The sequence below is a fragment of the Capricornis sumatraensis genome, chromosome 17 (genome assembly GCF_032405125.1).
Source record: "Capricornis sumatraensis isolate serow.1 chromosome 17, serow.2, whole genome shotgun sequence".
NCBI lineage: Eukaryota > Metazoa > Chordata > Mammalia > Artiodactyla > Bovidae > Capricornis > Capricornis sumatraensis.
In genome coordinates this window covers 75,020,193-75,033,894 of record NC_091085.1, presented here as the reverse complement: position 1 = coordinate 75,033,894, position 13,702 = coordinate 75,020,193, and the positions used below count along the sequence as shown (strand labels likewise).

Sequence of the window (13,702 nt, the reverse complement as noted above, 5' to 3'; positions counted from 1 at the left end):
AGGTGAAATCGATGGTTACATCCAGCCTATGGTCCCTATTTTTAAAAAGTAGGCTCCTGGGATTCCCCCCTCCCCTGCCACACACACACATAGGGCTGAGCAGAAAACTTGCCACCACCACCAGGGACATAATCACAAATGCTCACCCGGGATGTCACCCGGATCCCCAGTTACCTGAATGCTGTTTACACAGAAGCCACCGTGGGTGACAGGCACTGCTTCACGCACAGCTCTCCTCTGTGGCATCTGTAAGACCTTTACCAAACAGAGCAATGACAACATATAACACATACTTGATAAAATTGTATTTTTTTTTTTTACAGTCATTTGTACAGTTTGTTACAAAACCATAGAAGACTACAACTTGTTTTAAATCATTTTTGGTCGGCAAACATGTAAAATCTGTGTGCAATTATCATGTATTTACAGGGCTTCATGTTAGTCATTTTCAATGATTATTCCAACAATGTCACACTCTCAACATAAGACATGGCTTAAGATAAATATATTAGTAAATAAATATTCTGAGAACATATTTCCATAAATGAAATGTGCTGCTATACATATACAGAATATACATAAGTTGTTTTCTAGCCTTTAAAACATTTTTTAAAAATGGTAATGTTGGAGAAGGAGCCCTTAGACAACTTTATTACAAAATCTTTACAGCAAAAGTCTTTACAAAATATCTTTTAAGTGCTATGGGAGAAATATTTTTTTAAAAAAAACATTTTAAAATAGTGCCTTGTTAGACCAATACAATAGAGTTTATATAAAGAATAGAAAAAGGCAGTTCTGTGTAAAAAATAATACTCTTGATTAGTAATTATTTTTTAGACCTCATTTTAAAAGCATTAGTCCTGCATGAGCTTTGAGTAGGGGCTAGCAGCACATTAGGGAGGGCGTGGGCAGCGGGCAGCAGAAGGAGCTTTATAAAACGGCGCGGGTTAGGGTCAGGGTCAAGGTAAGGGAGAGGCGAAGAGACGGAGAGTTAAGGCCAGCATCCCAGGGCCGCGGCCACAAAGAGGTACCTGGTGGACCAGAACTCCCCAACCCCCATTTTCCACTGGTTCCAGCACTTTTCAATCTACATGGCTGCCCTACACCCAAGGCTGGGCCATTGGACCACGCCCAACAGTCACATTCCTGCTCATGGGTGTGTGTGTGTGTGTGTAGGGGGTGGTTCTCAATGGAAGATTCGAGGCTTCCAGTTTCCACGTCTACATAACCCCCATACGCCACGGAGAGGCCACGGAGAGGCCACTGAGAAAAGATACTCAACATTATTGGAGTCTTACAACTTCAAAGAAGACAGTTCTTTTGACTTGAACGGTGAGGCAATATAGTTGGGTCATTATGCTTTGTGACCCAACACAGATTTAAGACAATGGTTAGAGATTTCAAAGTCTGAAAAATTCATTCTTCTGTTTCTACCACCCTATAAAATATGAAAATTAAATGCGTTTCTTTTGCCATCTGTAGTTACTGTTCTTTTCATATGAAAATTGGACACATTTATTCTAATAAGCCCAGTTGAAGCCACATGTTCTCCTCGTCCATTTATTGCTTAAGGCTGTTGAGGAGCGGTTTTTTTTTCCCCAGTTGGACTAAAAGCAAGCCACTTTGGGGGGTCGGGTTTCAGACAAAGAGGAGAATATGCACTCAAAGGCATTAAAAACAAACAAAAAACACAAGACCACAAACAAACAGAATCTCAACAATGAGAAGCTGCTTTTTGTAGTCCGCGTTAGAAGCCCCCACCCGTTCCCTATGCAAGTTGCTGTCCTCTGCAGCTGCTACTTTCGGCCCCAGGAATAAAGGCAGCCCAGATTACATGTCACCTGCTCAGGCGCTGCCCACACCCTCACCAACAGGTGTGCCAGGCACAGGTGGGGCTGGGGGTGGGGGTGGCCTCAGAGGGATGTCCCACGGCAGAGACTAGGGGACAAATCTCACCACAGTGAGCCCCTTAATGGGCAGATGGCTCAATCGTTTGATGCTGAGATTTCTTTCTGACAAATCCTGGCCAGAAGTAAGTAGATGTCCTCACCACAGGCTGGGCTTTTTAAGAAAGGGATTCAATAAGATTCTCATTCAAAACGTTCTGGTGCGGAGCCTGGGCTGACCTCCCCTGGGGCAGACTGGAGAAGAGTCTTACAGCCCCCTGGCAGAGGTCTCTGCTTCCCCACCTATGGGGTGGCCAGGACTCAAGGTTCTATTCGGCAAATGAGCATTTCAGATGACAACAAACACCTGCTGAATAAATGAATAAGCAGAAATGACCAGAAGAGTTAGCAGACACAAGGGCTAAGGTGATCAGTTTCCTTTAAAAAAAAAAAACAAACACTTTTCTTTTTTAAGGACAAGAAATACGTTGGACAAACAGGCTAATGATCCCTGATCTGAAACAGCTTTAAATAGATTCTCCCTTTTAAAATGGAAACATCTTTTTAAAAATGGTTTGGGTTTTTAAACTCTCCTCCCTCTTAAAACGACAACAACAAAAGAAAACAACGAAAGGCTGGAACAATATACAAAAACCTACCCTTTGGGGCTAAACTATCTGATAGTCTCTGTCTCACGGAGAATCAATACATAATAGTGCATTAGGTAGAAAGGATAGTAGACATTTGCAGGCGAGATGAGCAATTTCAGCCATGAGGCAGAGGGCTGAACAACCCTGAAGCGATGGGATGGGAAACTTTCATACGGAGCTCAGACCCTACAGGGTCCCTGCCACAGGCCCCTAGGAAGATAGACCAAAGTCGGAACAGTCCGGGGGCGTGGCCGCGCCCGCTGGGACGCATGCGCACAAGCCCACTCTGCTCCAGGGTGCCCTCCATCCCTCCCCTCCCCCAACTTGGGTCAGACACCGAGGCTGCAAAACCATGTACATTCATTCCTCCTGGGTGTCTGTCCCCACACCCCACATCGAACCATCTCTGCAGCCAGTGGCGGGAAGCCCAAGATCAGGGCTCTGTCCTATCTAGGACGCAGACCAGAGGGGACAGGGGCGACAAGGGGACTGAAAGCCCCTGTCACCCCAGGGCTTACGTAGCAATGGCTTGTCCCGGCTCCCCAGTGCGGCAGGCCTTCCGCCCGACCCCCGGCTGTTGCCATCAACGGCCTGCAGGTGCGGGCTGGACAGGCCTGGCTTCCGAGGAGGCCTGACGCTTTGTACGTTGGGATTTGCCACGAGAAAGAAAGAGGCAGCATTGCATTGTTCCTCAGAGTTTGTACCCATATCAACTAGCTTTACTTCAAGTTTCTGGTTCATTTTCTAAGGCAGGTGTAGCCCTGAGCTTTTCAAAGGCCTGAGCTCCCTCCAGGGAGACAACAGTATCTACACATGATGTGGTTAATGCAGCAGTGATTTTTTTTTCAGCAAAAGTTGGCAGTTAGGGTTCTTTAAAATATATATTTAAATAACTTTTTACATTTACATATAATATCTTAAAAAAAAAAAAAAAGCAGAGAAGTCAATCCCACACACCTCGGAACCCCAAGCACACACACTTTACAAAACAGAAGAGTAACATGTTATCAAAGAGGCAAAAGACTCAGAATTTTGTCTGTTGGTTTGTTAATGGTTTGGGGTGGGGGGGCGGTTTGCCACAGGTGGCTCACATTTTGGGTTGAGAAGGAGGGCTCTCTTTATTACCACTTTTGTGTTTGTCAAAGCTAAAAAAAATTTTTTTTTTTGTTTTCTTTTTTCTGTAGGAAGTCAGAGTTTGGAGTCTCCATACAGTTCCCATTTCCAAGGAAGAGTTCCTTCGGAGCTCAGGCTCCAGGGCTGCCGCTGTCCGCCGGGCGAGATATCAGTCCTGGGAGAGAGAGAACCACCGTCAGGGGAGGGGGCCAGCCCCGCAGCCTTTGGGCACCACGTGCAGGGACCAGGCAAGCAAGGGACCCAAGGGCCCATCCCCTGGGGGAGCTTAAGCCGAGATCTGCAGGAGAGAAGCGGCAGAGGCACCTGGGGGCTGGGACCACCTGGCATGTTAGGGGAACAGGATGGGGGCACGGGGTGGATGACATCATGAACAAGGAGGGAAGCAGGAGGTGGTCAGAGGGGTTGGCAGGGCCTGATACAGCTGGGCGAGGGGTCTACATTTCTAAAATTCAGAGGGTAATGGCAAGTCAGTGAGGGGTTTTCTGGTGTAAAGACAGACTTAATGTTTAAAAAAAGACAACTGTGGCGCCGCTGTGGAGCAGAGGACAAGATCAGCCAGAGGAGACTAGTCAGACGGCTACAACCCTCACCCTGGAGAGAGGGAATGGGCCTGGCTGCGTGGGGAGCAGCGGAGACCCTTGTGGGGTTTACTGTGGAGATGGAATGGTCCCGGAGCTACTCAAAGGTGCTAGGCTGCCCACCATTCACTCCTGAGACAACATGTTTGGAAACGTTATCGCAGTTTGACCATGTCTGCTCAACCTCATAATAAAAGATCTGGACCGGAATTCTGCCTGTCTTTAGCTAAGGTTCATTTTTCTGGGGATTCCTCTTTCTGGATGCGGGGAAAACCAGCACACAGGGTTCTCACAGACAGACCGTGGAGCCCAGGACCCTGAAGTGGAAGGGGCAGGGCAGGCTCGGGGCTGGGGCCTGGACATCCGGGCGGGGAGCCCTGGAGGAGAGGTTGCGGAGGGTCAGGTGAGCTGCGTCCAGGGCATCTGGGGGAGAGGTGAGGGATACACAAGGCCCACAGGTCTGGAGCAGAGACGAAGGGGTAGGTGGGGGAGTACTACCTGGAAATCACCAGGTACTGGGGTTTAAAGCCAAGAGCACCAAGAAAGTCACCCAGGAAGTGACCATGGGGAGAGAAGACCCCAACCCGGGCCTGCTGTCACCGTCCACTCTCACCTGCAGCCTCGGGGGCTGTGGCGCTGGATTCCCGAGTGTCCCGGAGGGCTCTGGGGGAGCTGGCCCTGGGGGCCCCCACATCCTCCGGAGGGCAGCCAGGTGGCCGTGGTGCCCTGGCTGGGCAGCACAGAACGCGCTCTTCTTCTTGGGCTGCTCCCAGGCCCCTGTGGGGCCACAGGGCATCTGGACCGGGCAGTGCCCCCCCCCAGGGGCTGAGGCCACGGGTCCCCTGGCAGTCGGAGGGCAAGCCCAAGTCGCCGTCCACATCCTCTGGAATGATGGGGACGCGCTGGCTCAGGTCCCGTGCCCCGGGGTGACAGCCGGGCGGGGGCTCCTGGGCCAGCGTGTACTGCACGCGCACCGAGCAGTCCTCGGTGTAGCAGCCGCCGCCCCCACGGCTGCGGGCCACCTGCTTCTCTTCATAGAAGCAGCAGGGCAGGCCCTCGTACTTCACCCCGTCCGTCCTGGGCAGATGGTCCGGGTGAAGGCTGTACAGGCCCTGGGAGCTTGCGGGCTGTGGCTCCCTGCCCGGGGGCCCGCACCCCTCACAGGGCGGGGGGCCCAGGTACAAGGCGCCGCCCCCGGCCGCCCCCGCGCTGGGATCTGGGGCGGGGGCTGGGGGCTCGCAGCAGCAGGCGCACGACGGCCCCTCCCGGGCCCCCTTCCAGGTCCTCCTGAGGTCCGGGGCGGTGCCGGGAGAGGCCTCGAGCCCCCCTTGTGAGGTAGAGCTGTGGGACCCCCGGGGCTCCAGGGAGGAGCTGCTGCTGTAGTTCATCTCCAGGCTGCAGGTGGACAGCTGGTCCCCCGAGGCGGAGGCCGAGACTGAGACAGGCCCGGGCCAGGGCTCCCCTCGCGCGGCGCCGGGGCCCCGGGCTGAGGCCGGGAGCTCTTCGGGGGCTGGGGAGCCATCGAGGCGCACCACGGGGCCCCGGCCCGAGCCCCCCACATCGCCAGTGCGACAGGGGCTGCGGCTGCGGTAGACGAAGGGGTCGTAGTCGCTGCTGAGCGAGCTGCGGAAGGTGGAGCAGCTGCCGTACACGCCCTGGTTGCTGACCTCCGTGCAGTCCACCACCGAGTCGCTGGACGAGCAGCGGCACTGGCCCGAGCTGCCGCTGCTGCTGCTGCTGCTGCTGTCGCTGCCCGGGCCGTCGGCCAGGTAGCCGCTGCACACCGAGCGGTGGCCGTGGTAGCAGCTGAAGCTGGACGCGCTGCCGCTCTCCAAGGGCGAGGCCGGGGCCGCGGGCGCGAAGAGCAGGCTGCCGCCGCCGCCACCGCCACCCGGGGGGAAGGCTCGCGCCGGGCTCCCGGGGGCCAGGCTGGCAGGCGGCTGCCCCTCGGGCTCGGGGTAGCTGAGGCCCCGGAAGTAGTAGTGCTGGTACATGGTCTCATACTGCGAGAAGCAAGCTGCCTTGGAGAAGCTGCGGCCGCTGAACTTGGGCCTGCGGAAGGGGGGCGCGGGCGAGTAGGGCCGGTGCTCCAGGCCACAGCGGTGTGTGGCCAGGCCGTGGTCCAGGTGAAGGGGCGGGTAGCCGCGGATGTAGGCGGGGGTCTGCGGCGGGAAAAGGCCTTGCTCCGCGCGCCGGTCCACGGTCAGCAGCGTGACCGGATTCCCGTGGGCATCCATGCTGGTCCTCGTGGGGTAGGCAGGCACGGCGCCGGCCCTATGCACGCGGCCCGGGTAGTGCACCGGCAGGATCACCCTCTGCTGCCGCCCGCGCGCCAGGCTGCTGGTCTCCACGCACACGGCGCTCGGGTTTCCCTTTTGTTCTGGGGAGAAGCGCAGGAAACAGGTCAGCGGGCGGAGCTAGAGGGGCAGACACTGGCAGACTGAAGCGGTTAGCACTGAGGGGTTTTGGCCCATTCTAAGCTCCCACCAAACCCGGTCACGCAGGCAGAGGCCTCCTGCTTCTCCACTCTCGGGGTGGTCACTCCTATTAGGGTCCATCTCCCACCTCCCAGCTGCTCTGAGTGACAAGAGCCTCCAGAGAGGAACCAAGAGAAGAGAGAAAAGGCCCTGACTCTCCTGGAAAAGCGGCTCCGGGGAGGGCGCCCTGCCTCCTGGGCCCTCAGCACCCCCACAGTGACACAGCATCACAACCCCGAGGTAGCAGGCAGGGCGCATGTCACCACTCTTGTCCCGCTTAAGAGACTGTGGGCCCAAGGCCTGGAGAGGCCGGGGGCCTGGTCTGAGGCCAGGAACCCAGCTGTGTCAAAGCCAGAGCTCAGACCCAGGCTGACCCTCCAGCAGACCTCTGCAGGCCCCCCGGCGCCTCCAGGTCCTGGTGGCAGTGCCTCGGTGGTCTGCCGGCTCACCAGCCTGTGGTGCCCGTCCTGCTCCCACTAGGCACCCGGGAAGGACAGTGCCTCTTGGCAGGGACAGAGGCAGCGGAGCGTTACCTATGATGTTGTGTCGACAGTGGGGGCAGGTGTGGTGCTGCAGCAGCCAGGGGTCCACGCACTTTCTGTGAAAGCGGTGAGTGCAGGGGATGACCCGCAGTTCCTGGGGCAGGAGAGAGGACACAGAGCCTGAGCGTGGGCCCGGGCAGAGAGCGGTCCACACGTGCTTCTTTCTTCCCACGGGGCCGGAGTGTGGACCACGGAGCCCAGTGCACCGTGGCGGTGCCCAGAGGCTCCCCCATCCCCACCTTTGGCTCCAACCACAGTGCTTGGTGTCAAGGGAGGAAGTAGGCTCCCTTCTTGCCTCTGGAGGAGGGCACTCACATTCGGGCCACTCACACAGGCCTGCCAGAGCTGTGTGCTCGCACAGGGTGCTCAGCCCAGGGTGTGAGGGACAGCTAGGTGCGCTCCAAAACCTTTTGCATTTCTGGGATGGTGGCTGGCTCTGGATACCCAAAATGAGGTAGGTAGAAAGGACGATGCCTGGGATTCATGACTGACAGGTGGGACAGCAAAGGGGCAAAGTTGTCCCACCTTTCCCTTCACTGGACCCTCAACATTCACCTGAGGGCACACGGTCTGTAACAAAACTCCCACCATGGAGAGGAGGTGATGGGGTTCTGAGGCAGGCAGAAATGCCTCTAAAGTTCCTGCGCCCAGAGCACCCTCTGGACTTGCCACTTCTGATTTTCCATTCTCTGACCAGCTAAATGTAGTCACATTCCAACTAACCCCTAAGGCTGTGCCTGACCGTGCCAAGAGTCCTACCTAGATTTTCTCATGTGACCTTGGTGATTACTTGGAGTTCAGGCCAGTCTTCGGCTCGTGTCATAAGCAGAGGCACAGAGACTTGCCCAAGATCACAGAGCTGGAACCCTCCTGGGCCCAGATGAGAGCTCAAGCAGTCTGCAGGTAAGAGACTGTGCGAGACTGTTCATTTGAAGGCCTCTGTAAAACCTTGTTTTTCATCCAACAGTCTACACAGTGGCAGGACACTTTCATCAAAGGGGTGTCAAATGCCTGCAACTAACTCTGAAGTGGTCTGCCCCCTATTCCCTCAAATGTGTGTTTATGTGTGCCGCTGCCCGGAAGGAAATGAAGCAGATACAGGAAGTGACTCTCAGTGAATGATAACAGTATTCACTGTATGATTCTTGCAACTTTTCTGAAAGTTTGAAATTTTCAGAAAAAAAAGCTAGAAGGACAAAGGAGACATCACATCCTTTGTCCTTACTTTCTTTCTTTTTTTTTCTGTACCAACCTGGCTTGTGAGATCTTAAATCCCCAACCAGGGATCGAACCTGAGCCCCTGGCAGAAAAAGCGTGGAGTCGTAACCACTGGACCACCAGGGCAGTCCCCTCCTTTGTCTCTTTGTAAGTAAAAATGGGTGCAAGTGTTCCACACAGCGCTTGGGAGAGGACTGTATGAAGCTGAGTTCCAGAGTTTTCAGATGAGCAATGCGAAAATTAAGTGTTGCTGTGGTTCTGTTACTAAGTCATGTCTGACTCTTTCCTATCTCTCAGAGTTTGCTCAAACTCATGTCCATTGAGTCGGTGATGCTATCCAACCCTCTCCTCTGTCGCTCCCTTCTCCTCCTGCCCTCAATTTAATAGGTGTAAATTAATTAACTGAAATTTAATAAATTTAAGAAGCTCCCCCCTCCCCGCCCAACCTTGTGGCTCAGCAGTAAAGAATCTGCCTGCCAATGCAGGAGACCGGGGTTTGATCCCTAGGTCAGGAAGATCCCCCAGAGAAGGAAATGGCAACCCACTCTAATATTCTTGCCCGGGAAATCCCATGGACAGCAGAGGAGCCATGGGATCACAAAGAGTCAGACACGACTGAGTGACTAACACTTTCACTTTCTTCAAATGTAAATTAACTGTAAATATTCCTAAAACCAGAGTTACATAGATTACTGATCAACTTGTGTTCAGCCAGGTCTCCGGGTGAGAGTGTCTATGCATGTGGCCACCCCCTTCCCGGGGGGGACAGCAGTTGGAAGGCCTCAGGATGCCCCCAGGCCACCTGGCAGGCTCAGCCCTCATCCCACAAGGCTGTGGGGAAGGCCCGCGGGGCCTGTCCTTCCGGGTCCCATGTGCCCTCTGCGGGCCAGTCCACCTCATCCTCAGATCGTCCCCACGCGGCTGGGCCCCGCCCCCGCCATTACCTCCCCGTCGATGTACTTCTCCAGGCAGATGGCACAGTCAGAAGTGGAGCTGCTGCTGAGCGTGTCCAGGGCCCCGCAGCTCCCCTCCCGGCGCCCCTTGCTCTTGGAGTTGAACTTCCTGGTTTCCATCTTCTCCAGGGCCTGCACGGCCAGCCTGTTCATGGAATTCTGCGCAGCAGAATGTGGCCCGTGTGAGGGTCTGGGTTGTGTTCACAGCGGCGGTCACCCCCCGGGGGGCCACGGTCAGCCTAACGCTAGTCTCAATCCGGCCAGGACAGACTGCTGAGGAATCACTAAACATGGAGAGACCACGGCCCAAGAGCACAGGTCTTCCAGACTCCCGAGAGTCCACCGCACTGGCCTAAGCAGCAGAGCCGGCAGAGGTCTGCTTGAGTTATTTAGCCAAGTCTGCTCTGGGCTAAGGGCTCCTCCCTTCACTGAAGAACGTCCCAAGGGCCAATGAATAACGCATGGGGGTGCTCAGCACTTGGCAGACTGGACGTGCTCGACAGACACCAGCTGCTGCCCTGTCGCTGACGGCCCACCCGACCCTTGGCGCTGTGTCTCTCTGGGGACATCACACTGCTACACCCCTGAGAGTCTGGACTCCTGAGTGTCCCTCCATTGCCCTCTGCCCCCAAACCCTTCCTTTCTGTAAGCACGCAGTGCTGTGTCAGCCGGGGCACTAGCGTGGCTCCTCTGTTCACTGAGAATCGCCTGGAGAGCCTGGTAGATGCAGATTCGGACGCAACAGGTCTGGGGTGGGGCCTGAGACTTTGTGCGTCTCCCACGCTCCCAGGTGATGCTGAGCCTGCCAGTCCCCTGATCATATCTGCGGAGCAGGACTCTCGGGCTCCATGTTAACATTCAAACATTTTTTTTGGAAACACCCGTGGCTGGAAATGGCACCAGTGCTCGGCTCTTGTATTGAGAGGACTGGCCCTTCTGGAACAGAAACAACTCAGTGCTCTGGGCTCTGCTCTGCTTTTCTCCATCTCTGCTGGCTCTGGGCCAGCAGGGAAGAGGCAGCAGTATGGGGGCAGGACCCTGCCCTGGCCTGCACCGACAGCGGGGCCTCAGGGATGAAGCTGATGGGCCACTCTGGGGCCGTTACCTGACTACGTCGCTGCTTCAGCTTGATTTTGACAAGGAGGATGAGGCAGACCAAGGAGACCACGACGAAGAAAGCCAGGAAAATCCCCATATCGAAGTACTCAGTGGGTTGCTGGAACAGAACAGACACAGTGAGTCACGGCGCTCTTCGGCCTGGGGATGAGCACACGCGCTGGGTCGGCTCTGGGCAGTGGAGGGATGGAGCCACTGGGCTGCGTTTCCCCTCCTTTGCGGGACACGCCAGGGCTTCTGCTAACAGGCGCCCGGTGCGCTCTCTGAGCCCAGGGAGTGCCTGTGGTACGGCCTGGGGAGGCCTGCCGGGGTCTTAGCCAGGCCTCCTAACAGCTGGGAGAACTCTGCTCACTGAGTCCGGCTCCCTGCAGAATAGCGCAGAGTCCGCCGAACCCGGTGGGAGAGGCCCTTCCAAATAAACACAAATATCACATTTATGGGACAAAGGAGTGACTGTCATGTTTTGAGGGAACAGTGATTACTAACCATATAATTAATGGTTTACAACAACTCAGAAAATTGTACGCTGCTTCCACAAATATCAGCTTCCACTATAGTGAGTCATATTTACCAAAGCACTCTTTTTTCCCTTTAAAAAGCAGCCAGCAAGTCAGTTCTCCTGCAGACTACCTCTGGTTTTAGTTCCTACCTTTCCCTCATGGCATACGGCCTCCTAAAACCTTACAGCCACCTGATCTGGGACGTGGATTTGGCCCGTCAGAGTGGAGTTTTGCTCACTGAATGCTATGAGCATCTGGGTATTTTTTGCGAAAGGATCCTCCTTTATGTGAATATTCCAATTTTTGGGAAGAGGAAATAAAGCGTCTATGGAGCACCTGTCCCAGGTTCCTAGAGTCTTGAGCCTGAGGTTGTGCAGAGGATGCCAACAGCGTGGCTTTAACACAACTAAGAGAAGCCTAGAAGACAAAGCTGTTCATTAACCACCTGGAGGTTGTGAGCTCTGACCCCAGTTGAAAGCTTACATTTCCAGATTCTAGTACAGGTTAGGGAGTTTCGGTAATACACTTGCCCCACAGGAAGGAGGAAGCACAGGCTTTATCCTCTTAGTGAAGACCCACAGGAGGAGGGAGACCCAGGAAAAGCAGCTGAGGGTAGGGCGCCCTTCCCTTCAGTCCTTAGTCAGCCTTTCACGGGAAGATGGGACAGAAAAGAAAAAAAGACATGAAGTCACCCAGAGGGGACGCCGGGTGGAAGAGACACCTGGTCACAAGTCATCTATATCTGGAAACGCTTTTCAGATGCCCTCAAGTAAAACTGGTAATCTCTCCCTGGCCTCTGGGCTTACATCTGCTATAAACCTGCAGGTCCCTGGGGCGCATCAGCGTTTAGATGGGGAAAAAGCCGGAAGCAAAAAAAAAGGCCGAAGCCAGAAGGGGCAGGTGGCGGGGTGGGGCAGGTGGCGGAGGCTCACTCGAGGGGGACGGTGTTGGATCCGCGCGCGCGCCACTTTCTGCTTGTTGACGATGTTCATCAGCTTGATCGCGTCTGCACCCTTCACATACACCACCGGCCTCTTGAGCGGGTCTTCTGAGCCCTGGTTCAGCTAAGCAAGGAGAGAAGGTGCTGCTTAGAAGACGTAATTATTTTCAAGAAGCCAGAGAGAGAGAGAAAAGCTGGAGGAAAAGAACACGAAATTCCCTTTTGAAAACCCCCAAACACCAGCATCATAGGCTGGGGGCTCCCAGGCAGATGAAGCTGAGGATGCCCCGTTTTAGGATGAAAGGTCTGTGACAATGCCTCCCAGCCCCCAGCTCCCTGGCTCTGAACCCCTCTCGACACACTCGCTCTGGAGGACGACGTGCAATCATGGACCACTAATGAGGGCAGACAAGCACAAGGGCCCCGAAGACCCAGGTGACACGACCGTGAGAAGCCAGGCTAAGCAAGGGAGGTGCTTCTCTCAGGGGCCCTGCAGCCTTGGCCTGGCCCCAGGAGCCTACCTGGTCAATAGCTTCCGGGTTTTCGGACACATCGAAGATGACAGCAGTGGCTCCCCGCTGCACAGCTCGCTTGGCCTAGAAGAGTGAGAAAGAGCCTGTATGGACGTTCCCAAAAAGCTAGCTTTGGAAATCTGACCTGTATTCGAATGCAGAACGTGATGGTCATGAACTTACGTGACCGGGAGAGTTACCAACTTTCCTACGCCTCAACTTAAGTGAAAGTCGCTCAGTCGCATGCCACTCTTGGCGACCCCATAGGCTATACGGTCCATGGAATTCTCCAGGCCAGAATACTGGAGTGAGTAGCCTTTCCCTTTCCTTCACCAGTGGATCTTCCCGACCCAGGAATCAAACTGGGGTCTCCTGCCTTGCAGCGGATTTTTTACCAACTGAGCTATCACGGAAGCCCAAGCCTCAACTTGCCTGTTTTGTTTTTTTTTTTAAAGAAGGGTGTGGGGAGTGGGGTGGGGATGGAGGTGGGTAGGCAACAGCGCCTTGTTCAGTTGAACCTGAGAACTAGATGAGTTAGAAATGGTGAAAATAAATAACTGGGTACTCAATTAACCTCGGTCTCCCTCTTCAGCCTAAGCCTTAACGTCAGACTACAAACTGACAACCTGCCCCGTCAGCATAAAGGTACTGGTTTCAGTAATTTCTGCTGTGAACGCAGGGCCACTGGCAACAAAAGCACATGCCTTTGGTCCTTGTCTTGTGGTCCTCCTTCCTCCCCATGTCGTCCAGCCCTGCAGTTAGAAGAGCCTGTGACTATGTCCAAGGTAATCTCAAAATGGTCCGTTTTAATAACGGACATGAGCTGAAGACCTTTGGAGATGCTGTCGGGTTGGGGGAAAGGCTACGAGAAATAATTGTAAATGGGGATTTAGAGCTGTTGGCTGCCAAACCTGGCCGCACATCAAAAACCACTTGGGGAAGTTTGTCAAGCAGATTTCCTGGCTCAGACCACAGAGCCTGATTCAGCAGGGCTGGAGTGAGGCCCAGGAAACTGAGTTCTGAAAGTTTTCTGAGGATTCAACCATTTGGGGGAACTACTGATCAGACATGAAATGTTTTAGGAACAAATGAGAAGCGGTGGAATTCTGTTTTGGGGGGTGGAAAGGATTCCTTTCCATCCTGATGAACCTTCTAGTTTCATGTCCAGCTAAGGGAACAACAGGGTAAAGCTGAGG

The 13,702-nt window shown here is 54.5% G+C and overlaps 1 protein-coding gene across 1 annotated transcript in view; it reads right to left on the bottom strand.

Moving 5' to 3' along the window:
- Positions 1–1,845: 1,845 nt before the first annotated feature.
- The window catches only part of ZNRF3 (zinc and ring finger 3), a 142,148-nt gene continuing 130,291 nt past the window's right edge, over positions 1,846–13,702 (bottom strand). Inside the window, exons 3-10 of the mRNA XM_068989629.1 lie at positions 12,516–12,590; positions 11,987–12,118; positions 10,544–10,654; positions 9,430–9,597; positions 7,259–7,361; positions 4,862–6,628; positions 4,550–4,671; positions 1,846–1,938 (exon numbers count right to left, since the gene is read on the bottom strand). Coding sequence (XP_068845730.1) covers positions 1,846–1,938; positions 4,550–4,671; positions 4,862–6,628; positions 7,259–7,361; positions 9,430–9,597; positions 10,544–10,654; positions 11,987–12,118; positions 12,516–12,590 — 2,571 coding nt within the window. The remainder of the gene's footprint in view (positions 1,939–4,549; positions 4,672–4,861; positions 6,629–7,258; positions 7,362–9,429; positions 9,598–10,543; positions 10,655–11,986; positions 12,119–12,515; positions 12,591–13,702) is intronic.